At 39.6% G+C, this 24,687-nt stretch overlaps 1 protein-coding gene across 2 annotated transcripts in view; it reads left to right on the forward strand.

Moving 5' to 3' along the window:
- The window catches only part of GRAMD2B (GRAM domain containing 2B), a 32,713-nt gene extending 17,606 nt beyond the window's left edge, over positions 1–15,107 (forward strand). Inside the window, exons 5-14 of one of the 2 annotated variants that reach the window (XM_033084990.1) lie at positions 388–491; positions 4,839–4,934; positions 5,621–5,692; positions 5,814–5,894; positions 6,511–6,622; positions 8,207–8,329; positions 8,541–8,628; positions 9,113–9,214; positions 10,728–10,821; positions 13,851–15,107. In XM_033084990.1, the coding sequence (XP_032940881.1) occupies positions 388–491; positions 4,839–4,934; positions 5,621–5,692; positions 5,814–5,894; positions 6,511–6,622; positions 8,207–8,329; positions 8,541–8,628; positions 9,113–9,214; positions 10,728–10,821; positions 13,851–13,892 (914 nt within the window). In that variant the 3' untranslated portion in view covers positions 13,893–15,107. The remainder of the gene's footprint in view (positions 1–387; positions 492–4,838; positions 4,935–5,620; positions 5,693–5,813; positions 5,895–6,510; positions 6,623–8,206; positions 8,330–8,540; positions 8,629–9,112; positions 9,215–10,727; positions 10,822–13,850) is intronic. The other variant, XM_033084991.1, reaches the window with a different exon arrangement.
- Positions 15,108–24,687: the final 9,580 nt, after the last annotated feature.

A 24,687-nucleotide genomic window follows, 5' to 3' on the forward strand; every position in this document is an offset into this window, starting at 1 on the left:
TCATTCCTGGAGAGTAGCCTAATGCAGTATTTTTTGGTCCTGAATCTTCCTTAACAAAGGCCATACTTGAGACAGCATTGGTGAAGTGATTAGCTTGAGTTTTTGCTGTTGATGATATTTTAATATTTAAAAACAATAGTGAGGAAAGGAATGTTTAAATGCTTAAATATTTTGCTATTATCTATAGTATTTATAAGAGTCTAAACTTAGGCCTATGACATCTTGTCAGTATTAAACTTCCTGAAAATTTCGAGGTTTGACAATCAAAAGGTAAATCAAAAGGTAAAAGACTAATCATATCATCGTTTTATAAAAAGAACAAAAGAGAAGCCAGATTGGCTTGGATTGTGATTGCGTTCAAGATTGTAGAATATCTATTTGTTTCAGGCTTTACCTGTGCTCTACAGAAAGAAATTCTGTACCAAGGAAAGTTATTCCTTTCTGAAAACTGGATTTGCTTCCATTCCAAGGTTTTTGGTAAAGACACTAAGGTTAGTAAAATGCTTATGTAAAGAAGAGCAATGCTATTCTTAACAATTTGTTCATCACCAGAAGTTCAAATTATTGTGCAAGGCTATAATAGCAATACTTCCAAGTTTTATTGAATACAGTCACTACTTATAAGTAATATTTGGAATATGGTCTAGAACTGAACACTATTATTATTAGGGATTGAATCTCTTGTGCAAAGACTTCATATTTGAAAGAAAAAGATGAAAGGAAAGGATCTGACAAGTAGCAGTAAGAGCATTGTCAAACCCATGTAACACTAATTGCAAAAATGTTTGTCTTGAGGTAACTGCAGTAATTTCACGATTATAAGCCGCACTGAGTATAAGCCGCAATTCCAGGTGCCAGCAACTTTTCGTTATTTGTCCATATATAAGCCGCACCTGATTATAAGCTGTATGTTACAATACAGAGTGTGATAAAAGGTATCTATTCTATCACCATCTGTTGAGGGTGGGGGCAGTGATCCTTATCTCAATGGCAGATATTCTGCTAATGGGCCATCCATTGAAACCAGGCAGGGCATTGTTCTTTATCTTTTCACAACCCATCCTTCCTCCAGCGAGTCATTTTCTGATAATGACCCATTGAGTCCCACTGTGTGACTGATAAAATTACTGCACCCCATTAGAAGTTGCTCCAGCCAGGGGGAAGAGCCCAACATTTCTTACCAAGATAAAAACAGAGGTTTTGGGACACTAAGGGAGCCCCTTTCTCCACTGGACTCCAGAGGAAAACCGGATTTCTCCACATCACCACTGGACCTCCAGAGGGAAACTGCACCTTGTACAGGAGCACTGCTTCAACTGAATCACATCTGTCACTGCAGGAGGACTGCAGCCACCATTTAATGGGACTGCTACCAACACCCTGCCTGACGGGGTGTCAGGTTGTACTCTGACTTTGTCAGGGTTTGGAGTTTGTTTCTTTGTAGTATTATATTTCTATTTTAATTTTCCTAGTAAAGAACTGTTATTCCTAATTCCCATATTTTTGCCTGAAAGCCCCTTGATTTCAAAATTATAATAACTTGGAGGGAGGGGGTTTACATTCTCCATTTCAAACAGAAGTTCCTGCCTTTCTCAGCAGACACCTGTCCTCCAAACTAAAACAGCAACTTTTCGTTCTTTGTCCGTATATAAGCCGCACCTGATTATAAGCCGCACTTTGGGTTTGGACCAAAATTTTAGTCAAAATGGTGCGGCTTATAATTGTGAAATTACTGTACTTAAAAGAGGAGGAGGGGTAGGAGGAATGAAGGCTGAAAAGTATTAAGGACTCCAAGACTATGTTTGGAGCACTGTAGAGAAGAACTAAGCATATTAAGGAAGTTAAAGAGGAAAAACTATAACTGGTTTCTGACTTGAGTAGCAAAGCTCTCTCAAGGATTCTTCTTCCCATTTTGCATAAACAGAGACCAGGATAAGGGAAACAAGTTGGCAAGGTTTTTACTTGCGAGCCCAGTATGCCGATCAGAAAATGAGATGTGAACTGTTGGGAAGATCATAAAGTCTTTCTTGGTGATCCACCTAAAGCTTAGTATCCTGGTTGTGGATGGTAGGCATACAGTAAAAACAAAGGCTTGGATCTGTTGATTTGGAGCTTTTGAAGTGTGTTTTGTTTACATAAGCTGCTTTGGTTTTGACCTATTCTGGGGAAAATCAGTTTGCTTCAAGGATTTCTTTGGCTTCTTCCTGTCAGGTGCATCCTTGAACAAAGTTCCTGGTTAGATTCAATGAATTGAATGCTGAAATCAGTTTAAGGGTTGAAATTTTCTCATTTCTCTGCAGTCAACTATTTAGACAGAATACAATCTGTTGTTATGAAGTGTAGTAGATATAAGGAATGCTTACAGTTATTGACAGCACATAGTGACCTTGTGGCTTCCACCACTTGGTCCAGGACTATTGTTGATTTCTAGTTAATGGATTCTATTAGTCACAGAAGTACATTAATGTGGGTGGTGTATGTGTTGGTGAAAGCTGTGTGACGCAAAGGAAAGAGCAACTGGTTGAATACTGTCACTCAATATTAGTAACAGCTATCTCAGCAATTTATTAAAATTTAAGCTGTTGTACTAGCAATTTTCTGTTCACCATGAACAAATGTGACTACTTCAAACTGTGGAGCAGCTTTCTAATTTCGATTAAGCTGTCATTATACAAGAATATGGTAGAACTTTAATGAGTAGGAAAACCTGGAAAAAAGATGCAGAATATTGGTGATGTAGTACTAGGAAATTATCTTTGTAAACAGGGTTTTAAATTCAGGAATATATGCATACTTAGGTATATGCTGAAAAGTGGAAGCATTTTACAAGATAAGATAGAATAAACACTGTAAATCTAATTATAGCAATGTTGCAAATTACTCAGTTCTAGGTCTTATTTTCAGAAAACATTGTGGGGAAAATGAAGAGTGAAGGGGATAGTCTTTATCATTTATTTACAGCTTTGTTCAGCTTTTAGGAATACCACCAAGAAAAATCTGGAAAATCAGAGCTACACTGAAAAATGATGTTGTGTGAGAGGAAGCAGGAAATCAAGCTGAACAGGAAGTGGAACATTCTTAGCAGTCAGATACACTGACAAAGTTTCCAAGACACAAAGCTTCTATTGCTTAAAACTTGTAAAACAATATAAGCTTAGGGATATGGTATTTTATTGTGAGAAACAGCAGATCTACACATTCCAGTTAATTTTTTGACAAGAATTCTACCTGGAGATTTTTTTGTACTGAAAACTCTCATGCATGGAACAGCTATGCAATTCAGGGGTTTTGACTATGCAGTATAGACACTGCGTATATTCAAAAGTAAATTGCTTCTGCAGGATTGAATAGGCATTGAAAGACTTTGTTTCCAGGTAGCTCTAATTTGGCTATATATGGCTATATTTGGCTATATATTATAATTTGGCCTTGAATCTTCCTTGGATTTAGATATTGTTTTACCCTTTTAAATTACTTTCTATGTTACCTGCAGGTAGACCTTTTATTCTGAAATAACTGTTGTTCCAGATGAAAGTAGTTCTGCTCAAGCAGTGATTCCACCCTTTCAATCTAATACTGTGGGAACAGTGCAATAAGCAAGTGCTAAATGGACACTTTAGTTTTGATTGCGTTAATGTTATCCATCAAATTACACACAGTAGAATGCCGTTTACATCTCTGATTTAAAGTTCTTTAAGGTGAATTGTGAACTGAACCAACTAGAAAAATTGTAAGCTGCTTTCTTGTAGTTTATAGCAGGATTTCTGTTCAAAAAGTATTTGGCAGTCTTGCAACCAAACTGTTACAAAGTTTTTGGTTTTTTTTAACCTGGTACAATTTTTCATTTCACTATTTCATGTTACTGTTCTGAACAAAAGTTAACAAGAAACTGCGCAGAGCAACTTCATTCTGCTCCAGCAGCGTGTTTTAATTAAGTGCTGTGATTGCTACTAACTGAATATGGAAACACTTTTACCTTGCTTCCAAATTTCTCAGGTAGTTCTGAGAGCCTGTGCCAAAGGTATTTTTAACAGGATCTGTTTCTTAATCATGGATGTTATTAGCCATGTTTAATATATTATATACATATCCAGGATTATTATATTTGCCTAACTCACTAAACCTCTAGGCTTTTCAACTCACTGTTTCCAACCAGGTTTTTTTTTACCTTTATAAACTGGGATTTACAGAAAGCACCCATGCAGAATATCAGTAGTGAAATACTCTGAAACTTAGCAGACATTGAGCTTATGGCATTGGATGTAAACACAAAGCAGGAAGGAAAATTGAGACCTTTTCAATGTAAAATGTAAACTGCCTCCTTGACACAAGCGGGAATCAGTTGAAGTCAGCAGGTATGTCAGTATTGGGCCTTTCAGCCTTGCTGAAGTTCAAGCTTTTTACTCACCTGCTTGCTGCAAATCTGTAAGTGATGAGAAGACTTTCATGCTCATTATTCAACAAGCTTGTCTTGTTGAATGTTCTGATATGAAACATTTGGTTTCTAAACGAAGAAGCACAACTTTAAGGTTGCTTTGTTTTGCTGATCTGCAGTGCGCTAAGCCTGTAGTCTTGTGACTGTGAGGGGTTAGGAAAAGAAGATACAAACAAAAGTCTGGTTTAGCATTTTGGAAAAGCATAAGAAAAAGTAGTTAGATATGATTTCAGATTATTACTATTTCTTATTTCACATGAAATAATAGTAACCAGAAATGCAGTGGAGAAATCTTTAAATGGTCTGACTTATCCCAGTAGCTGGGCTGGGCCCTCGGGAGAGAGTATGATGTACATTTGTGTGTGAGTATTGGGATTTGAATGCTATGTTGATGTTGTTTCAGATAAGTATACCTGTGCTGTCAGTGACACTTTTGAAGAAAACCAAAACTGCCCTTCTTGTGCCAAATGCTCTGATCATAGCAACAGTGACAGACAGGGTAAGTACTGATAGAGACAATGGTATTTTAGTGAGTAAATAAAAAACAGAATCTCTGTTTGCCACCTGCTCTCTGTAATCTTTCATTTCCTGTTTTCCAAGAATTCATAGCACCAGAGGAACTGAAAAAGCTGAGTCAGGAGGTGCATGCACAGAGGATTACCTGCTTTGTTGACAGTTCTGTCAGTGTTCTTCCATTTACTTGTATCTCTTACCTAACCAGACATACCTTAGACACACGAAACATTGTTGCTTACAGTGATATTCAGGAATTGTAATTGCATTAATCAGTAGGAAATGTGATTATCCTAGAAGCAGCTTCAGAAACAATGCATTTTCATTGCAAAAATAATTTTTGGGTGCAGGACACAGTACATAAAAGCAAGTTTGGGGTTTTGTTTTTTTAAGGGGTAAGTAAAATGTAGCAAATGTAGTTTTAAAAAGAAAGAACAGATCTGGATTATGCTCTTGTTCCTGTAGCACAATATGGTAACTTTTATGTGCCTGTTCTATGTTTGTGTGATAAACCTCAAGTCATAGACTTTGAAGGACTGCAGGTTTTTCCTACCATACTAAAGTTCTTGAAAATTGTTACTTGATCAGCAAAATCACCTGTCTAGTTTGATTTAGATAAAAGGAAGACTGTGTATGTCTTTTGCAAACAGTCATGGAACTTTTGTTTTGCAGTACATGTTTGTCTCATTACTCTCCAGAGATACCACCTACAAGCTATTAAAATCTATCTGTAGACATCTTGACGTAAGTATTAGTGGCAGTGAAGATGGTATGTTGTTTTTTGTTCATTATTGCTGCTATCCTGCTGTGAAATACTAGGTACTTTCTGCTTGTGTTCCTTGTTAACAGTGCTGCTTTTTTTCAGGATACAAGCATGGGCAACAGTCCAAATCCCTCTTCTGCAGAAAACAGCTTCAGGGCTGATCGCCCTAGAACTCTGCCCCTGGTAAATGGCTTAGAAGTTTGTTCTTTTGTTGCATGGCATCTATAATGCCCGAAGAAAGGAAACTGAAGGAAATTATTACATCTGTTTCTAAAATTTCCATGAGTTTCTAATGCTAGAAAACAGTTGGAATAATTAGCATAACTATCTGGTGACGTGCAGTTTATGTACATGCGTATGCTTTGGATTTATTTGAGGTCTGTATGTTTTTCATATCTCTGTCTAGCAGTCAGATTTCACTGCACTGACGTAAAGTCTGCCATGAACAGTTTTAAAAGTGTTTCTAGCAACAAGCCTTCCTCTGTAAAACAGTTCAGTCATCTGAAAGAGCTGTGAAGCCACATGTGATGGCCAGAGTCTGAGTATATTAGTGCTTGTCCTGGACTTGACAACTTGTCTGACTTAACAGTCTTTCTTATAGACAAGGCAGGAAAGAAGCTTGAATTCTGGTAATCTTGTGGAGCTTATTTTTTAATTTGATCTCAACATCTTGCTATCATAGATTATTCCTGGTTAAACAATTCTAAACCTTTGATCTTTGGTTCAGATTCTAGAGAAAATTAGATTGTTTAGATTTAGAATATGGCTGAGCCTTTTTGTGATTCGTTCTCTCCATCAGGATTTCAATGAAGATTATTCTGATCTGGATGGAATAGTGCAGCAGCGAAGGCAAGAGATGGAAGAGTCCAGCAGCACAGGCTCACAGACACCAGAGTTGGAATGCTTCCAAGGTGAATGAGGAGAATGCACTAGCTCTCAGTTTTGCTTCTGTATTCCCTTCTGATGTGGAATCTAGATTCTCCATGGTCCTGGAAGACTATGTGGATGTTGATGTCTTCCTCAAGGCCTCAGTACCTACATTTCTGTTACTATAGTCCTCTGCAATCCAGACTCAGGCAATGTCTTGGTCATCAGCAGATCTGAATTGTCACTACTGGTTCCAGTTGCTTAGCCATTTAAGCAGAGATAGAATGTAGGTGCTGTTCATGCTTAACACAAAAGAAAAATGAACAATCAAAACCCATTCTAAAGTAGTTCAGTGTTACTTCTGATCTACACAAATAGCATTTTGTACTGTGGTGGCTTTTGGTCATCAGGGTTATTTTTGACTTGTGTGTTTGTGGGGTTTTTTAAACACTCATATTATTCTTTGCAACTATTAAGGTACTTGAAGATACTGTCCAAAGTTGTTCTTTATTTACCACACTCTTTGTAATGTGTTGTCTCAAGTTCTCCATCTAACTAGCAGCTGTTCTGATGAAACTCACTTCATAACTCATACTTCATAATTTCATGAGTACAGCAATACTTATTTTGTGTAGCTCACGCTGAATGTTATGAAAACCTAGGCTATTCTCTTGTACAATTAATAGGACTATAATTTGTATAGGTAACTTTTGGAAGATATTGTCATTTTTTATAGCAGTTTTCTGTCGTGTTATTTTTTATTAACTCTCCTTTTTTGCTCTGGGTCTTTGGTTCAGCAGAATGATTTGGAGTTATTTGCTTTCATTTATTTACTGTGCATCTGTCTTTAGCTGTGTGATACTGTTCATTAAGTTATGGTGTCATCACACTCCACAGGAGTGCTTCTGAATAATATTTTAACTTGCTGTCTTACTTCCTGATGGCTAGTAACTACTTCAAACCATTCCGTTTTCTTTTTACACAAATGAAAACCAATATCCAGGCAAAGAACCATCCTAGGAAAAGAAAATGAAAGCAAGGGTGAAAGGTAGCACATGTGTCACTCATGGTTGTTTGTTGTGCATCATTAGAGCAAGTCCAGGGTAAGCAAGTAGAGCATAAAAGTGAATGTGATTAGGTTTTTCTGTCCCATTTATTTCAAGATATCATTGACATTTTTAAAGACAGTCAGGAAAGGGAGTTTTAATGTCTTTTTTTAAGTAACAATGCACTATTCCCATTTGATGTTGCTATTAAAGTAATTTGGAATCATTACTCTGGCAAATCAGGCCTTTTGAGAGATTACTTTTGTGATTATAATCTTCTGCCAGGAAATTCAGTAGTAACTTTCAACATTTTCATGGGTTGCCGTCTTTTAAAAGATCTGGACTATAAATGCAACATACATCATCTTCTTTCAATCCAGGTGCTTCTTTTTATTTTGTGTTGATATGGAATTAGTATGTATCCTGTTTCAAGGATACTAAATTGACTTCTGCTTTTTACCCAAAAGTACAGAAATGCACCTTTTAAAATTCTCCTCTTCCTCAATTTTTTGACCCATATAAGCTGTCAACAATTTCCTTTGACTTCCTATTTCACTTCTATTAAAATCTTTCTTTTGACAGATTATCATGTTGTTGAAACGGAGACTCACTTGAAAGTTTCCAAGCCTGAGGCCAAGTCTGTTCGTTCAGACGCACATATTAAACGTGGGCCTGATGGAAAAGCCCGAAACGGTCCTCGAAATGGTAAGTAATCACAGACAGATCTCCAGCTGGAATAACTTGAGATAAGTTCACAAATTATGAGATTATGAGATAATTATGGCAGTTCACATAATACATAAGATCTCTTTCTGGTTTTTCACTCTGTTTGCATTATCTGTTGCATTCTTCAAAACACTGTTTATATTCTCTGGTCTGCTCTGCTCAAATTAAGACTTGCTTCTTTCCCTTGCAGGCCAGTCTGAAGCCTTCAGGTTCCTCCACAAAGTGAAGTCCCAGAAGCTCTTATCTCTGAACCACATACTCGTGTTTTATGCAATTCTGTGAGTTAGCAATAACAAGATTGTCAAAAACTAGGGTTTTCTTATGTTTAGATGATTGATATAATGTAAGCATGACTGATATAACCAAAGCTTTATTTGAAAGAAGGAAGTTATTGGGAATTGTGGCCTTTTACGCTTTCCAGAAATGTGTATGCATATACATACATATGTATGTATATACATATTTCTATATAAGCCTGCTGGCCATTTATTTGTAAAAGTGAAGGGTCTTTTGATTCAGAAAATGTTAAAAGTGTTTAAGTATTTGCAAAGGTTCCTTTTGCATGTCACTTAACAAAGAGTTACGCAGGTCTGAGGTTTTTGTAACTATCTAGTCATAGATGGTATTCCTGAAATGTTTCTAAGAACAATACCTTTATTATTGAACATGTAAAAGTAACAATTTAAGTGGCATTTAACATTAAATTTGTCAGGTACTGCTAAAGTTTCCTTAACTGATATGCTTTATTTTTCTCTCTTACAGTGTTTGTGTTTTAATACTTTCTACCTTCTACATGAGATATAAAATCAGTGTCCTGGAGGAACGCCTTATGTCCATGACAGCCTTTGATTCACATATTAAGGAGTAAGCTAAACTCTGGAAAAATGTTGGAGATTTAAAATCTTTTTTCAGAGCAATGATTCCATGAAAAAGGTGTAACTTCTTTAGTGTAATTTGATTAGTATATTAGAAACATACTTCATACTCTTTGAGCTAATACATCTGTCTTGTATAAAGCTTTGTGTTGTCTATATACCACTTAGAAACTGATATCCTGTCTTTCTGAAATAAAAAAACCCACACCACAAAGTCAAATCAGAACAAAATCCAAACACACTAAGGGACAGGTGTCTGTGCATTTGAAGAGGAAATAGGGAAAGGGACCATAGTTACATAAGTAATTCCTTTCTGTAGCTAGAGTCATGGCTGTCATCTGCTCCAGCAGCTAGTTTTTTTAATTTGGATTTTCTTTGTCTCTTTGTTGCACAGATAGAAACTATGCAAATATTAAATGGAGAAGCAGTGCAGAAGTATGTGTATTGTCCACCGTAGTTTGTCTCTATAATTTGTATTGTCTCCCTGCTCTTGTCTTAGGACAGAAGGAAGTTAAACTGAATACTGCTGAGAAAACTAATCAAATTATTGAGCATTAGATTCTGCATTCTTCTTATAACTGATTTTTCCCTGAGCTGCTCTGAAAATATAGCTTCAAAAGTCATTTGTAAACTCAGTGCAAAACCTACGCCCACATGCAACATGAGTGGAAATTCTGAGAGCTGGAGAAGCACCACATGGAAAAGAGAGGGGAAAAATAAAACTCAAGATAGAGCTGTCTCAGACATGATGGAACTGTTGGCAAAGTGGTTCAAATTTAGCTTGCATAAGTGTGCTTTTAAATTCAGCTTTCTTTGATTACCCATCCATGACAAAACAGGTCACTCTGACACTGCACTTGTGGTCATACCAAACAATGACTGTGCTGTTTATGATCTGACTGGTCTCAGCTGTCATCTGTGGAAAGCAGACTGCATGCATGTGTCGAAAGAGCCAGGTTCTTCATAAAAAAAGGGGCAGGAAGGAGATGGTGCTCTATCTATGTGGCCTTACATTTACATTTTGCCAGTTTATAATCAAGAAGTGGGGTGAGTAGGCAATGTCAAAAGCCTTTTTTTCACTTCTGGCATATTTTTAGTAACAGGATACTGTGTCCCTCTTCAGAAACACTAGCCCAATGTTACACTAACACAAGAAAGTTCTGTTTCTATTGCTCTGATCCCAAACAGTGCAAGATACAGGAAGGAATGTGCACTTCTAATGCAGTGCACTTCTGCAGTGTCAAGGGCTTGGGCTTTCCGATTTCCTCCAAGTCACAGGATATGGAACTTGTGGAACTTTTCAGTGGAAATAGTATAGTGTTCCATCCAAACTTCTGGAGAATGAGATGACATAAAAAATGCAGTGAAGAAGGGACTTTTTTTTTCCTGTAAACAAGTACAGTTTACAATTTTTCCCCTCTGTTGCGATCTATGTGTGTATTCAGTTCTGCTTTCCTCTTTTTTTGAGTCTGCCACATTTACTTTTTCATTCTCTTTGACAGACATCAAGTACGCCAAGATTTGGGATCTCATCTACAAATTAATTCTGATGCCCTTTGTGATGAGTTAACTGCTAATCTTAGAAAATTGGAAAAGGTAATGATATGTATGTTGTATGATATAATGTAGATGCTGATAGACCAGTCAGGTTCTTGCTGTATTTCTGTGATCTTTTATCTTGAAAAGTGTTGAGATACCCCCAGATTCAATACCGAAAGGTGGCATGTTTACCTAGACAAAAACTAGTTTTTGGACTATAAATTTACCCTAGTATAAAAATTGGTATGTGTAAAAGCTTTGCCATGAACTGAGGCTTATAACCAGGAGAAGTGTCCCTGAGGCAGACATCAGGGGTGATTATTAAATTATGTAGTGATCTCAGCGTTTTTGGTTTTTTTTCTTTTCTTTTTTTTTAATCCATCAGGGTTTAGGATTTTGAACTTGACCTTGGCATTTGATTAATTTTTCTGTTTGGGGCTTTTGTTGGAGTTTTGGATTTTTGATTAAGAAAAATGGTGCTTGCTTACATAGGTAGTAAGCTTCTTCACACAAGGTGGATGGAATCTACTTGTTTTACTTCAGTAACATAAATGCTGCTGCACCAGTTGTCCCTATACCTGACCCTTGTTTTTTGCCATTCTCTAATTGGAAAGCTAAATGTAATTGGTGACTTAAATTGGAAACCTATGCCAAATGAGTGGGTGTGCAGATTCCTTATTTGGTGTTTTTCCCTTTTCTAAATCACTTTACGAGAGGCTGCACCCTCTCATGGCTGGGGCTGGGCTGTGTCCTGCAGTCTGCTGGGTGCTGCTGGAATGGCTGTGTCCAGCACAGGCCAGCCCCTGGTCCTGGCCCACAGCTGCTGCCCCTGCAGACCTCACCCCACCTGCCCCCAAACCCTGACAGATGCACCTGGTACAAGCTGGTGAAGTGCTCTGTGTTGGGTACACATACACAGGCCCAGCTTGACAAAAGCACTAGGGGAACAAAACCAAAATTTATTTGAATTCCTATGTGCTTAAGTCACATGGGATATTTTTGCCTCTGTTTCTAAAACTGTGTCTGTGCCCAGGTCTTTCAACACCTTTTTTCCCCAAAACCAAATTTCTCAAATAGCATAAAGCTAAGACTGTACAATATCACTCTTTACATGTGTGACATAGGTTTTAGAAGTACTGCCAAAAAGGGGTTTCTTCGCCCTCATCTTTACCCTCTTGGCTATGGAAATCTAGAGTAATGCTGCCTTAACCCCTCTCTATTTTCTGGATAATAACAGTGTGAATACAAGGGGAAAATGCTTACCAGATGGTTACCAGACACAATCTTCAGCCAAATTAGATCATTTAAGAGGTTACTGTTTTCTGGCAGTCTGGGACAGGCTGGCAAGATTGTTCATAGGAGACCTCATTCCAGTGGGAAGCCAGCCAGCCCTTTGCAGCAAGGCTAGCCACTGTCCCACTCCCTTATATAGTCTCTGCTTGGAGACAGTAATAGACAGCTGGATGGTTAGATCATTCAGCTGTTCCCAGAGAAGTGACCTTCTGTCCTGAATTAGTCTTAAGTGGTGTGCTTTTTTTGTTTAGTGCCTTGCTGTCTTTGTTTAGTGCCTACAGGATTGGGGCCTTAAAGACTTACCTTTATCTGCCAAATATTCAAGGTGATGAAGTGTTCCGCATACAAGCTAAATATGAATTGCCTTTAGCTGCATATTGCCACATCCTGTTCTAATCTAGATGAGCAGTGGTTAGAAATCTTATTAGATTTTTGGTTTTTGTTCTCTGAGCCAAGTTACTGCCATTGCTTAACAGTTTCAAATGTCTTAGTGAAAAGTGCTGGTAACTGGCTGCAGCAGCAAAGGTAGCATACATGTTCTAGGATAACTTGATATGTCTCCCCTTACTTTCTTAGTGACCACAGCACTGTAAACTGGAGCACTGAGATTATATAGATTAAAAACGAAAAACTGCTCTGCAGTTAAAAAATGGTTAGTGCAAAAAATGGTTAGTTGCAATGACTTTTTCAGTGTGACCTTGTGATTTTTACAAGTTTTCCTTCATACTTTGAGCCATTGTTTAGCAAAATTCTGCTAATTTGGCTTTTAATTGTATTTAGCAGCTTGTTAAAATGCACCGTGTCTATCAAATGATAAAGCTTTAAATTGTGGGGGGAAAATGTGATCTAATATTACTTGTTCCCTTACATTAACTTACCAAGCTAAAAGAAAATTTCTGTTTACATGTTAAGCAATTCTCATAAAATTAGGGGCTTCTTACTGTTTCCCTTTCCTTAAAATGTCCTTCTTGAGAAAAGTGTGCATCTGGGATAGAAATCTTGAGGTAGGGCTGAAAAGAGGCATCCTTGAACAGGAAGTAAAATGGCTTCTCAAATTACAGCCTGAAAGTAGCTGTGACAAAATCTGCAACCACTTGCCAGCAAGTTATCAAGATACTGAGATATTGAGAACATGTGTGTCTGGGGATGTAACCCCCTCTATTCTCTCCTCTCTGCTTTTAAGGACAAGGAGATGAAAAGTCGATAAATAGGCTGTGTAAAACTAGGTCTGTTCCAATTATTCTCAAGGATGCAACTGGCTGACATTTCTTTAATTGCAACTAAAGGAAGATAATCCACAATCAATTCACTAAATCTGGTAAATGGGACACGTCTGCTAATGGTTAGAAGACTATATTTTGCTGTGCACACATGGCCGAAGCTGTTACAAAACTATTTGAATTATCCATTTAGCCATAGAGCTGTGACTTGGAAGTTTGAGGCTTTTACAGGATTTTAACGTGAAAATAATTCAGTTTCTTGTCCCATAGATTCTAGCTGTGATTTTAATTTCTGTCTTTTCTTATAACTAATGGAGGAGACAATCTATAGGAGAAAATTTCAGGGAATATTCATCATATGAAACTTAGATGTCCTGCTAGCTGATTGTCTAGGTGTTCCATTTGATGCACTTATAAGGGAAGAATTTAACAAGAATACCATTGGCATAAAAAGGTGTGACAAAATTAACATGCACCAAGAGTATATTGAACAGTATGTCTTGATTTTCTTTTTTATTTAAAGTGCAATGTAACACTTCTTGCCTCCCAATTCTTTCCCTCTCTTTTTCTAAGATACAGAACAACTTAAAAAAACTACTTGAAGATGGCGAATGAAACATCAATGTTCTTGGATTGCTACAGACCTCATTCTTCTGTCTTGACAAACCGTTCCAAAGGAGCTCTGCTGGCCAGAGTTCAAGCTTCTTTATTTTCAGTCCAAGCCAATTCTTAACTACTGTAAAGTTCATGTCATCATGCAAAAAAGTCAATTGATTCTTCAGCATGTATCTGTATATTTTGAAAACATATATGGTTTGATCTACATGTATCTATATTTTAAAAATGTGGGGATTTTTCTTTCTCTGTTGTGTGTGAATTAATGGATTTTATAGCTTGCTTGATTTTAGAGTTGCTTACACCAGTGCAAACCTGGTGCATGTCCTTTTACCTCAACATTTACCTTATGCCTATTGTCATACATATACAAATGTGAAGAATGTCAGTCATGATTCATGTACTGAAGTGTTGTGTGAATGAGCAGGTATCTGTTTCAGTTATGATTATGGATTGGTGCTGTGCTCTTCATTTTTACTTACTTCTCTGCACCCTAACATCCCAAAGATCAGAAAGTAGACACCTCTGTGTTTGGGTATGCAAAGTCATGAATGTTTGAGGTCTCCAGTGCTGTAAAAAGGCTCAGTTCCACTTTTTGTGGCACTGTATCACCACTGAGGGTAAGGTCTGTTTCTGGACATTCAAGTTCCATTGAAGTCAAGCCTGAAATCTGTATGGACTTGCCAATTTACAATCAAGTTGCTTATGAATAGCAATATGGGTGTGACATACCCACACAACTTAGCAAAACTGCTCATTTTCTGTCCACTCATATGGTCTCTGTCTTTTAAATTAATCAGTGTGAAGATCCTCAGTCAGCTTTCCTTGGAGTTCCATGGGGTTTTGATGGGCTGAGCAAGTGCAATTTGTAGTCCAGTAAATGAAAATCTAGTTTTGGTGTGTGACTCCGGGGACCAGATATTTCCACATGATAAGTGGCAAATTAATGGTGCAGCAATACAAACAATCAGTAGAGTGAATGAAAAAGTGGACACCTGCTTTGTTATATCACATACTGTTTTTTTTTTCCAGAGTGCCTAAGATGGGGATTTTTAGCTTTCTGATTCACCAAGCAGGCTTATTAGTTTTTAAAAAGCAATATTTAGGGTAATAACTACTATCTGTGAAGTAACAGTATTGTTTATAATATGCTATGCATTTTATAACCATTTCTGTGAAATGTACCTACTTTGTTTAAATAAACTTTTTTAAAACAAGTGACTCAATACTATAATTTGGATGAACCCAAGTCCATCCATCAGTTTTGGTCAAATGTGATATTCATGAGGCTTATAGCCCACGGTACAAAGATTGTGCAAACCCCAGCACCCAACACAAGGGGTTAGGAACTGCATCCTGCTGTAGCCCTTCCTCTGTTTCCATTGTGTATGACTTCTTTCTGGATCTCAATGGCAACAGTAAGAGCATTTTGAGTTTCCTCAAGTTCCCCATGTTTTTCAGGTTTCCTCCTTGGAGGATATTGGGTGAGTACCAGAACATTGAGGCTTAGAGGGCCCTGAAGGCTCTAACATGCCTGCCTGGCTCAAGATTCCACCTGAGCACAGTATGTAAGAAATTTGTGAGAGTTGACTCTTCTCCCTAGTGAAATCTCTGCCTCTGCTTCCTCAGCTATTGTGAGTTTTTATTGGAAAACTCAGCTTCACAAGAAAACGGTTTAAATAAGTTACAGTAATTTCACGACTATGAGGCGCACCCTTTTGACTAAAATTTTCACCCGAACCCGGAAGTGTGCCTTATAGTCCAGTGCGCTTGATATATGGGCAAAAGCTCGGAAATTTGCCAACCCAGACGTGTGAGCCGCAAGCCGCGGGGGAAGCTGGCAGGGCCGCAGCTGCTGGGTGGAGGTGGGGCCATGGGGCCGCAGCTGCAGGTGGAGGCGGGGCCGTGGGGCCGGGGCTGCCAGGTGCAGGGCAGCCTGTGGGCCCGCGGCGCCCCAGCAGGCATGCCCCAGCCCCATGGACGCATAGCCCGGCCCTGGGGAGGCTGCACAGAGTGGCGGCGGGCATGCCCCGGGGAGGCGGGGCCAAGCAGTGGCAAGCATAGCCCAGCCTTGGGGAGGCCGCATGGAGCGGCAGCGGGCATAGCCCAGCCCCAGGGAGGCGGGATCAAGCAGCGGCGGGCATGCCCCAGCCCCGAGGAGGCATAGCCTGGTCCCACCAGGTACAGGCGGGCCTGGGGGCCCATGGGTGCCCGGTGGAGGTGGGGCCTCGGCCAGCAACCGCGCAGGGGGAGCTGGGGGCGGATCCTCACTGAAAAAAAAAAGTGCACTTTATAGTCCGGTGCGCCTTATGGTCATGAAATTACTGTATTTTTGTTTTTTCCCCCCATTCTTTTCCCTACTATCCTCTATCGTTGCACAGCTTATGTAATGCTTTGGACTCTCACCTCATCCTCTATCTTCTCTTCTTCCTTCCCTTTAATTCTGTGTCAGAAGTCTCTAGCTCTGTGGATGAAAAATTGATGCCATAAGTCACTTTTATCAAAGGAGCTACAAGAAAACTTGGCTATATCTAGCAGCTGAACTGAGTTAGCCTTTTACTTACCTTACATCGTCAAGTCTGTGCTTTTCTACAGGAGAACAAAGAGAGAGAAAATATTTGATATGTACTTTAAGTAAATCAGGCAGGGTAAGCCCTTATCATTAGCCATATGGAACAAAATAATTACTGGAGGGAATGAGCAATTGGAGGTGGATGTGTGCCCTTTAGCCTGCTGCAGCAGCATGCCAGGGGAGGCGAGTCTGGACAAAGGTGTCCCAGTGTTCTTCCAGCACAGGAAAATGAACTACACTCCAGAGGAAAGGCTGGCTGGTGGCACAGCAGCCACGTGAGCACCCTGGCACAGCTCAGTGTGACCTCTTCCCTGCCTCTCAGGTACTGCCCTGCATAGGCTGCATGGAAATCTGCTTTTAAAAGCCAATTTTAAAACTTCTTGTGTGTTTGTTTTTCCAGTTTTGTCTACCTGTTGTTCTTCACAGCATAGAGGCTAGAAAAACAGTTGAGTTCTACCAGCCATGCAGGACCTAGTAGTTAGTAGTGCCAGGTTCTGGAAAGATGTTTTGAGTTTGCAGGTGGAAGGCGAGTGGGGCACATCACTTGTGTTTTCTCTAGTTGTAGTTAGTGAAAAAAGTAATTAGTTGTATTGGCTGCTTGGATTGAGAAGTTGTTGAATTAGTTTTCTGTCAAGGTATCAAGTTTATGGTACTGTTGGTGTGCAGGATGCAGCTAGCACTCTAGGCAGGAAGTATCTGCTGAAAGCCTCCCTCTCAGCAGAACATCAAAGGTCATAGTTCTGATTAGCATTTTCAGGAAAGACAAGCAGTTTTGTATGTGGTTTTGCGTAAATATGAATTTAATACTATTAACTGTTTCACATGAGCCTTTGTACAGGTGCATGGTAATGCTTTTTGCTTCCTGCTACACTTGCACTTTCATTTTCATGTTTCCATTCATATTCAGTTGACAAATGCTACAGAAATTTCCTGATTGGTGTTATCCAGGCCTTTGCAGGCTATTGCTCAGCTGATTCAACTTCAACTGCTAGTGAGGTGTTATTCCCAAATACATAGGAGATTTTGCATTTACAGAGCAGCTGTGACATGCAGTAGTGATTAGAAAAAGCTGGCTATTTAGACAGAAAACTATGCAAACAGTTACACTGAGCAAACCGTTCTTTTTGTGTTCAGTGCCTGTGTTTATGCCTCTATAAGCAGCAGAGGAATAATGTCATTTGAAAGGATTTTACCAGCACCTGCTTTTCAGTTTGCCTGGTGAGACTATCTGAGTCTGACAGGCAAATTTGCTCAAGAGGGAAAATTGACTCATCTTATTTGACACTTCTAGGTTTATGGTTTGAACCCAGTGGAGCGTTCTGCTAAACATGGTTGTATGTAATGAGACTTTACAAAAGAGATGGGTTTTTTGCTTTCTTGTTTTTAAAATCGGTGTAGTATTATTTTATGAATGTAGAATCCTCTTGTCCGCTGAACAGCCACAAAAAAATGTATGTCAGTAAATTTTGTTTAATTGTGTCTAATTGGTAATTTAATTGTGTCTAAAGTTACTCCCTGTTTATCACAAGCCATCCTGGATTTTAACAAAAAATCAGTCAAATGTAAACAATAAAACAATATACAACCTACAGTAAATCCACAGCACTTGGGAGAGTTTATTCCCTGAGCTTCATGGAATGTTATGATGCCTATCACTATTCCTGTCCAAAATATAGGTATTTCACTTTTACACTTGTTTCAGACCTTTTGGTCTTCTTCCTGGTGGCACCTACTCACCCTCAAGTTTCAACTTAGTCAAACTGGGCAGTGAGTCTATGTCTACTCATCTTGGATTAAGTCTCAAATTATTTGGGTGACAAGGCCTAGATCTAGTGTTTATAAGACCTTTGACTACACCTGCTATTGGTAGTACCTTCTATAGGGGTGATCGCAAGAAGGAGCTGATTAGAAGTGTGATACGAGAGGATACTAGGGTTAGTTTGATAATCAGAAGCAGTTTTTTTCTCCTATACCTAGTTTCATATCTATTATAATTTACCAGCAAGGGGTCAGGATGCAGCGCCTTAGCAAGCAGACTTGGAGCAGGAATTCAAGGTATGTCAGTAAAGCCTTTCCCAAGACTGTGCTTCATACACAACACAGACAAGAATATTCCAGCTATCCCCCACTAAAGTGATTCAAGTGATTCATCTATTTTCCCCACAATGGGCAGTATTTGTGCCAAAAAGTTCACCCTGAGTTGGATGTCTGTTCACTGAAGAAAACCACCTGTGCCAAAAAATTTGGAAATCAGTTCTTGAAGAGAGTTGCCATAGAAATTATTGCCTTCCATATGCTCAGACTTGTTCTGAGCCAGCCTTTGCGAGTTCAGTCTAGATAGCTCTGTTTTTTAAATTTGTCCACTGTGGGTAGAGTTTCGGCTGATATATTTTACTATGTGACCTTCTTACTTTCCATTTTCTGTACTAAATCTATTTGGAAACTACGGTAATTTCATGACTATAAGGTACACCGATTATAAGGCGCACCTCCGGGAGTCAGCAAATTTCCGAACTTTCTCCATATATAAAGCACACTGGACTATAAGGAGCACTTTTTTTTTGCAGCGAGGATCCGCGCGCAACAAAGTAATGAATTAGTAACAATCACACGAGCCGTGCTGTCTTGGCTTACAATACAGATGTGATCAAAGTATCTATTCTAGCACTGTCTGTTGTGACCAGGTGGGACAATGATCGTTATCTCCGTGGGAGATACTCTGCTAATGGGCCATCCATTGAAACCAGTAGGGCATTGTTCTTTATCTTTTAGCTTTATCTTTATCTTTGTTCTTTATCTTTATCATCCTTCCTCCAGGGAGTTATCTTCTGCTAATGGCCCATTAAGTCCCACTGTGTGACTGATAAAAATTACAGTAATTTCAGGACTATAAGGCACACTGGAATATAAGGCACACCTCCGGGAGTCAGCAAATTTCACAACTTTGTACATTATATAAGGCACATCGGACTATAAGGCGCACTTTTTTTTTGCAGCGAGGAGCTGCGCTGCGGTGCAACAAAGTAACGAATTACTGGCAGGTGCTTAATTTACAAACATTTTTGACAGATCGGTGTAGCCTTTAAAAGCAGTCCCGCCCGCCCCCAGCACTGGCTGGCACGGCTCACTGCTCCCAGCTTCCACCGCGTGGGCGTTCCCCTGGCCAGCGGCCGCGGCTCCCACAGTTTCCAGCTCCCCCTGCATGGCCGCAGCTCCTGCGGGTCCTGGCTCGGCTTGCAGCTCGCACTTCTGGGTTAGCAAATTTCTGAACTTTGTCCATATATAAGGCGCATCCGGATCATAAGGCGCACTTCCGGGTTTGGACCAAAATTTTAGTCAAAAAGGTGCACCTTATAATCATGAAATAACTGTACTTTATCCCATTGAGAGTTGCTCCAGACAGTGGGGAGAGTCCAGCCTTTCCTACCTAGAACTGAAAAAAAAATGAAATTCTGTGACACACCAAGTCGCCCTCTTTTCCCTGGACTCCAGAGGAAAACCGGACTTTTTTTCCATATCATCGCTGGACCTTCGGAGGGAGGCTGCACCCATCTACAAGACCACTGCTTCAACTGAACCACATCTGTCACTGCAGGAGGACTGTAGCCACCATTTAATGGCACTGCTACCACCACCCTGACTGACTGGTGTCACCCTGACGGGGTGTCAGGTTGTGCTCTGACTTTGTGTCTTAGTTTGGAGGACAGGTATCTGCTAAGAAAGGCAGGAGCCTCTCTTTGAAATGGAGAATGTAAACCCCCTCCCTCCAAACTATTATAATTTTGAAATCAAGGGGCTCTCAGGTAAAGATATGGGAATTGGGAATAACAGTTCTTTACTAGGGAAATTGAAATAGAAATACAGTACTACAAAGAAACAAACTCCAAACCCTGACAAAGTCAGAGTACAACCTGACACCCCATTACACAGGGTGTTGGTAGCAGTTTGATTAAATAGTGGCTGCAGTCTTCTTGCAGTGACAGATGTGGTTTAGTTGAAGCAGTGGTCTTGTAGAAGGCGTAGCTTCCTTCCAGAGGTCCAACGGTGATGTGGAGAAGTCTCTTTTTTTTTCTAGAATCCAGTACAGAAAGGGCTACTCAGTGTCCTAGAATTTCAGTTTTTATCTAGGTAAGAAAGGCTTGGCTCTCCCCCCTGGCTAGAGCAACTTCCAATGGGATGCAGTAATTTTATCAGTCACATAGTGGGACTCAATGGGCCATTAGCAGAAAATGACTCCCTGGAGGAAGGATGGGGGTTGCAAAGATAAAGAACAATGCCCTACTGGTTTCAATGGATGGCGCATTAGCAGAGTATTTCCCACAGAGATAAAGATCACTGCCCCACCTGGTCACAACAGATAGTGATAGAATAGATACTTTGATCACACCTTGTATTGTAAGCCAAGACACTTTGTCAGTGTTTGGGGTTTGTTTCGGCTGCAGTTCAGCTTGCAGCTCGCACTTCCGGGTTGGCAAATTTCCGAACTTTGTCCATATATAAGGCACATACGGAGTATAAGGCACACTTCCGGGTTTGGACTAAAATTTTAGTCAAAAGGGTGCACCTTATAGTCATGAAATCACTGTAATTAAATGTTCATTATGTTCTTAAATTTGAAAATATACCTTTCCCTAGCTTTACATAAACAGCACGCTCATGTCATGATGATGTAGCTGCATCATGTTCTGGAGGTGTGACATTCTTCATTAAGCTTCATAACAGGGATTTTATAGTCTTTGGCAATGCAAGTAGTTTGGACTGTACAATAAAGGCTTCTTCAACTCCTGTTCTCACTTAATGGTATTGATAAGGTAATTTTCCATTGACTAGGCATTTTAACAGTGCTTAGCAGGAGATTAAAGAAAAATCATTCCGATGAGCTGTCAAGTACAAAATTAAAAATCAGCTCTTCACACTATCTACAGGTAGATGAATAAAGGCTCCCTCCAAGAAGAGAAGGTAATGAGTAACTTAATTACAACCTTACATGCTGAATCTGGCACGCAGGGCAAAAAACCAGCTCTGAATTCTTCCCGCACTTAGAGCTGGTTATCATGGCAATGTGTACATGTGGGCCCATTCCAGAGCAAAGGTAATGTGGGAAGAAAGTCAGCTTGTACCAACAGCTGTTTCCATGACATATGTAATGAACCACAAACTTTCTCTCACAAATGAATCATGAAACAATAATGCCTCGATACTGCGTTATGATACTTGCAGGAAGAGATGTCCTTCTATGTTTTTCCCAAAAACTGTTTTAATTGATGCCATTGACAGCACTCATGAAGAAAACAATATAATCTACATTTGCTGACTTGAAAATAGTCACACTTCTAAAGACTCTGATCAACAGTAATGGCTATAAGGAAGAATGCTAAGTGAAAGACCAAGTTCTCAATTGTAAGAATACATCTTCCACACTTCTTTTCCAAGTCCCTTCGTGAATTTCTGATTCTGCAATCACTCTTTGACCATCACAGTAAATACTACCACAAAAATAGCCCCAGTGGGCTGGGGTGTAAGTGAACTAAGAAAGTACAAGACTTGTGTTAGGTTTAGGACTAAGGATATGAGACTGCTTGTAGCTGAATATTGAGAGCTCTAGTGTTTAGCTACTCCCTCCTTCTGCATATAGACCATCCTCTGCCTCCATTTCCCATCTTATTCTAAAAGATGTAGCCTGGATCGAAAAGCTGATCAAGACCAGTTAACTATCCACCAGAGATATGGATAAGAGTCTGTAAAACAGCCCAGTATCAAATGCAGGCATGTTGTGCAATGCCTAAAATAATGCTTTAGGAGCTTTGCTGACATTACAATTTTTTTACTCTATTGTTTCTGTAATTGTATTCCATGTAAAGTGAAGCAGCAGTGGAAACTGCAAGAATATTCTGAAGACAGTTCTCTGCACACATGTCCTGTACCTCTGGGTTTCCCCAGGGAGCCACAGCCACAGACAATGGACCAGATCTGTCAGCAGCAGTAAGTTAGGCTTCTACACCACTCTGGTGTCTTTCCTGAGATTAAAAATGAATGTGAAGAAATCATCACTGCCTGTTCCTTAAGGTTTCAGTCATTCATCTGCCTGAGTCATTTCAGATTCATACACATGTCCATCTCCTCTGACATTAAGTGCTTAAGTGAAGCCAGCTGTGACTGTTGTCCAACCCGGCAGCAGCTGATTTCCTTAAAGACCATCATTACTGTCACCCTACCATCACTACCTTCCTGGTCATGTGTTGCTGCTTCCCATCCCTACCAGCACACCTGTGGTACAGTATCCTTATTTTCTTCCAGGAAAATCAGCTGGAATTACTTTGTGCAAAGTCCACATTGCAAAGGGTATGTTGCATCACCTTTGCTGCGTCAGCTTAGCTAAATAGATTAGAGCATCTGAGTAATCAGTTTGGTGGAGGAATCTGGAAGAGGAAATTATGAGAGTCTGGGGTAATAACACATATCTTATGGGTAGATGTGGAGGATGCTGCTTTAGGTATCTATTTTTCTTTTAGCAGCACTTTCCTATGTTTAGGTCAAGGTTGGATAGGATCATCACACACATCCCTGGACAAAAAAGAAGACAGTTACAGACAGGTTTTGTTAGATTCCCTGTCCTGGTTCAGAGAAAACTTACCACATCAGGCCGACAAATGCTTTGGGACAACAACTGATACAGACTTTTCAGTGGACCATAGAGAGAGTAGCATTGTTTCAGAGGGGAGGACACACCTGTGTGGGAAACAGCAGGATGAGGCAACAGTGTAACTGAAATCCTATTCAACCTCTAAGGCAATGCACAAGCCAAAATCATAATTCCTAATGCTCTGACCATATCTGTGACCATATGAAGCTTTCTTCATACTAAAATCTGTCTCTGCACTGTGTGGCTGTGGAGCAATAATAATTCCTCTGGAAAACTTGTAGACAGGAGCAGACCTCGCTCAACCCAAGATGTTCCTGGATTGCTCTTGCATGGCAGGCAGGACATGCTGCAGTCAAGCCACCACATTTATGGCTCTAATAGTGTGAGGCCTTTATTTGGTACCTCTGATCCCTGGCAGTCAGCGCTGCTGATGAGAAATTGGGAGAGCACCCCAGCGGGGTGGGTGTAAGTTTCCACAGTGGGGCGGGAAGGGGAGCAGGAAATCATAGATAAGTAGGACAGTAGAAAAGCATATTGGAAAAAATTACAGGTTTTTGAAACCACTCTCCTGGGAAAGAGCCGTGAAGAAAATTATCAGAAAAGATTGGGAAAAACCGGATTTTTGTGTGTTGGCTGCACTTATGTATTTATCTTGCCTGTGGGTAGAAGAGAGCAAAAATTAGTATCTTGAGTCTTAGTTAAGTGGCCTGGTAGATTCAGATTCTCTATTCCCAGCAAATACAAATCTTGAGTAATTAGATCAAATTACACATACAGAAACAGTACAAATTCAGAAGAAAGAGCACAAATATTTTTGGCTCTGCTCTCATGATTTACTGAATCGTAACAAAAGTTGACTCATCCCTTAGTACCAAGGAATAAGAAGCTACAGAATGATGAAACAGATAAAACCTTTTAAAAAACAGCAAGCTCATGGAGATGTTACAGAGAGTATTATGTCAGTCTACAGGTATTTAGGGGAAAAATTAATTGTTTTGACTTTGATAATATCTGCTACATTTCTACAGAACTTGGTCCAATTTCTGTCAGGTAAATCATGAAAGACCATGACTTCCATGTTTAGCCCACATTGCAGAAGTTTTCTTAGCAGCTTAAATACCGAATTCAAAATTTGTTTTCTGAGTAGCTGGAAGACATTGAAAACCAAGAAAATAATTCATCTTTTGCATATTCAGCAGGCTCCAAAATACCGATGTCTTATCCCAGTTTCAACAAAAACCACTAAGAAACAAGTTAAGACTCTGAGGAATTACAAACTTTTCAATTAATTGGGAAATTTTTAGAGTGAAGAACTCAAGAAAGAATTGTGCGCAGTATTCTTCAAATTTATTGTTTCCCATAGGAATAACACAAGCTAGGTACAAGGAAGGATTACCCTTTCTGTGAACTTTCAGTATTTTTTCATAAAGAAGAAGGCAGTGAACAGCCGGAAGAGAAAATGATATGATCGGCATGCAAGCCAGAGTCCTTAGACAAACAATGGCTGACATAAATCTCGCAGAGATTTGAAACGCATGATTTGCAACATCAGAGATGATTTTTAAAAACACAGAACAAAG

This window comes from Catharus ustulatus, chromosome Z (assembly GCF_009819885.2).
Source record: "Catharus ustulatus isolate bCatUst1 chromosome Z, bCatUst1.pri.v2, whole genome shotgun sequence".
Lineage (NCBI taxonomy): Eukaryota > Metazoa > Chordata > Aves > Passeriformes > Turdidae > Catharus > Catharus ustulatus.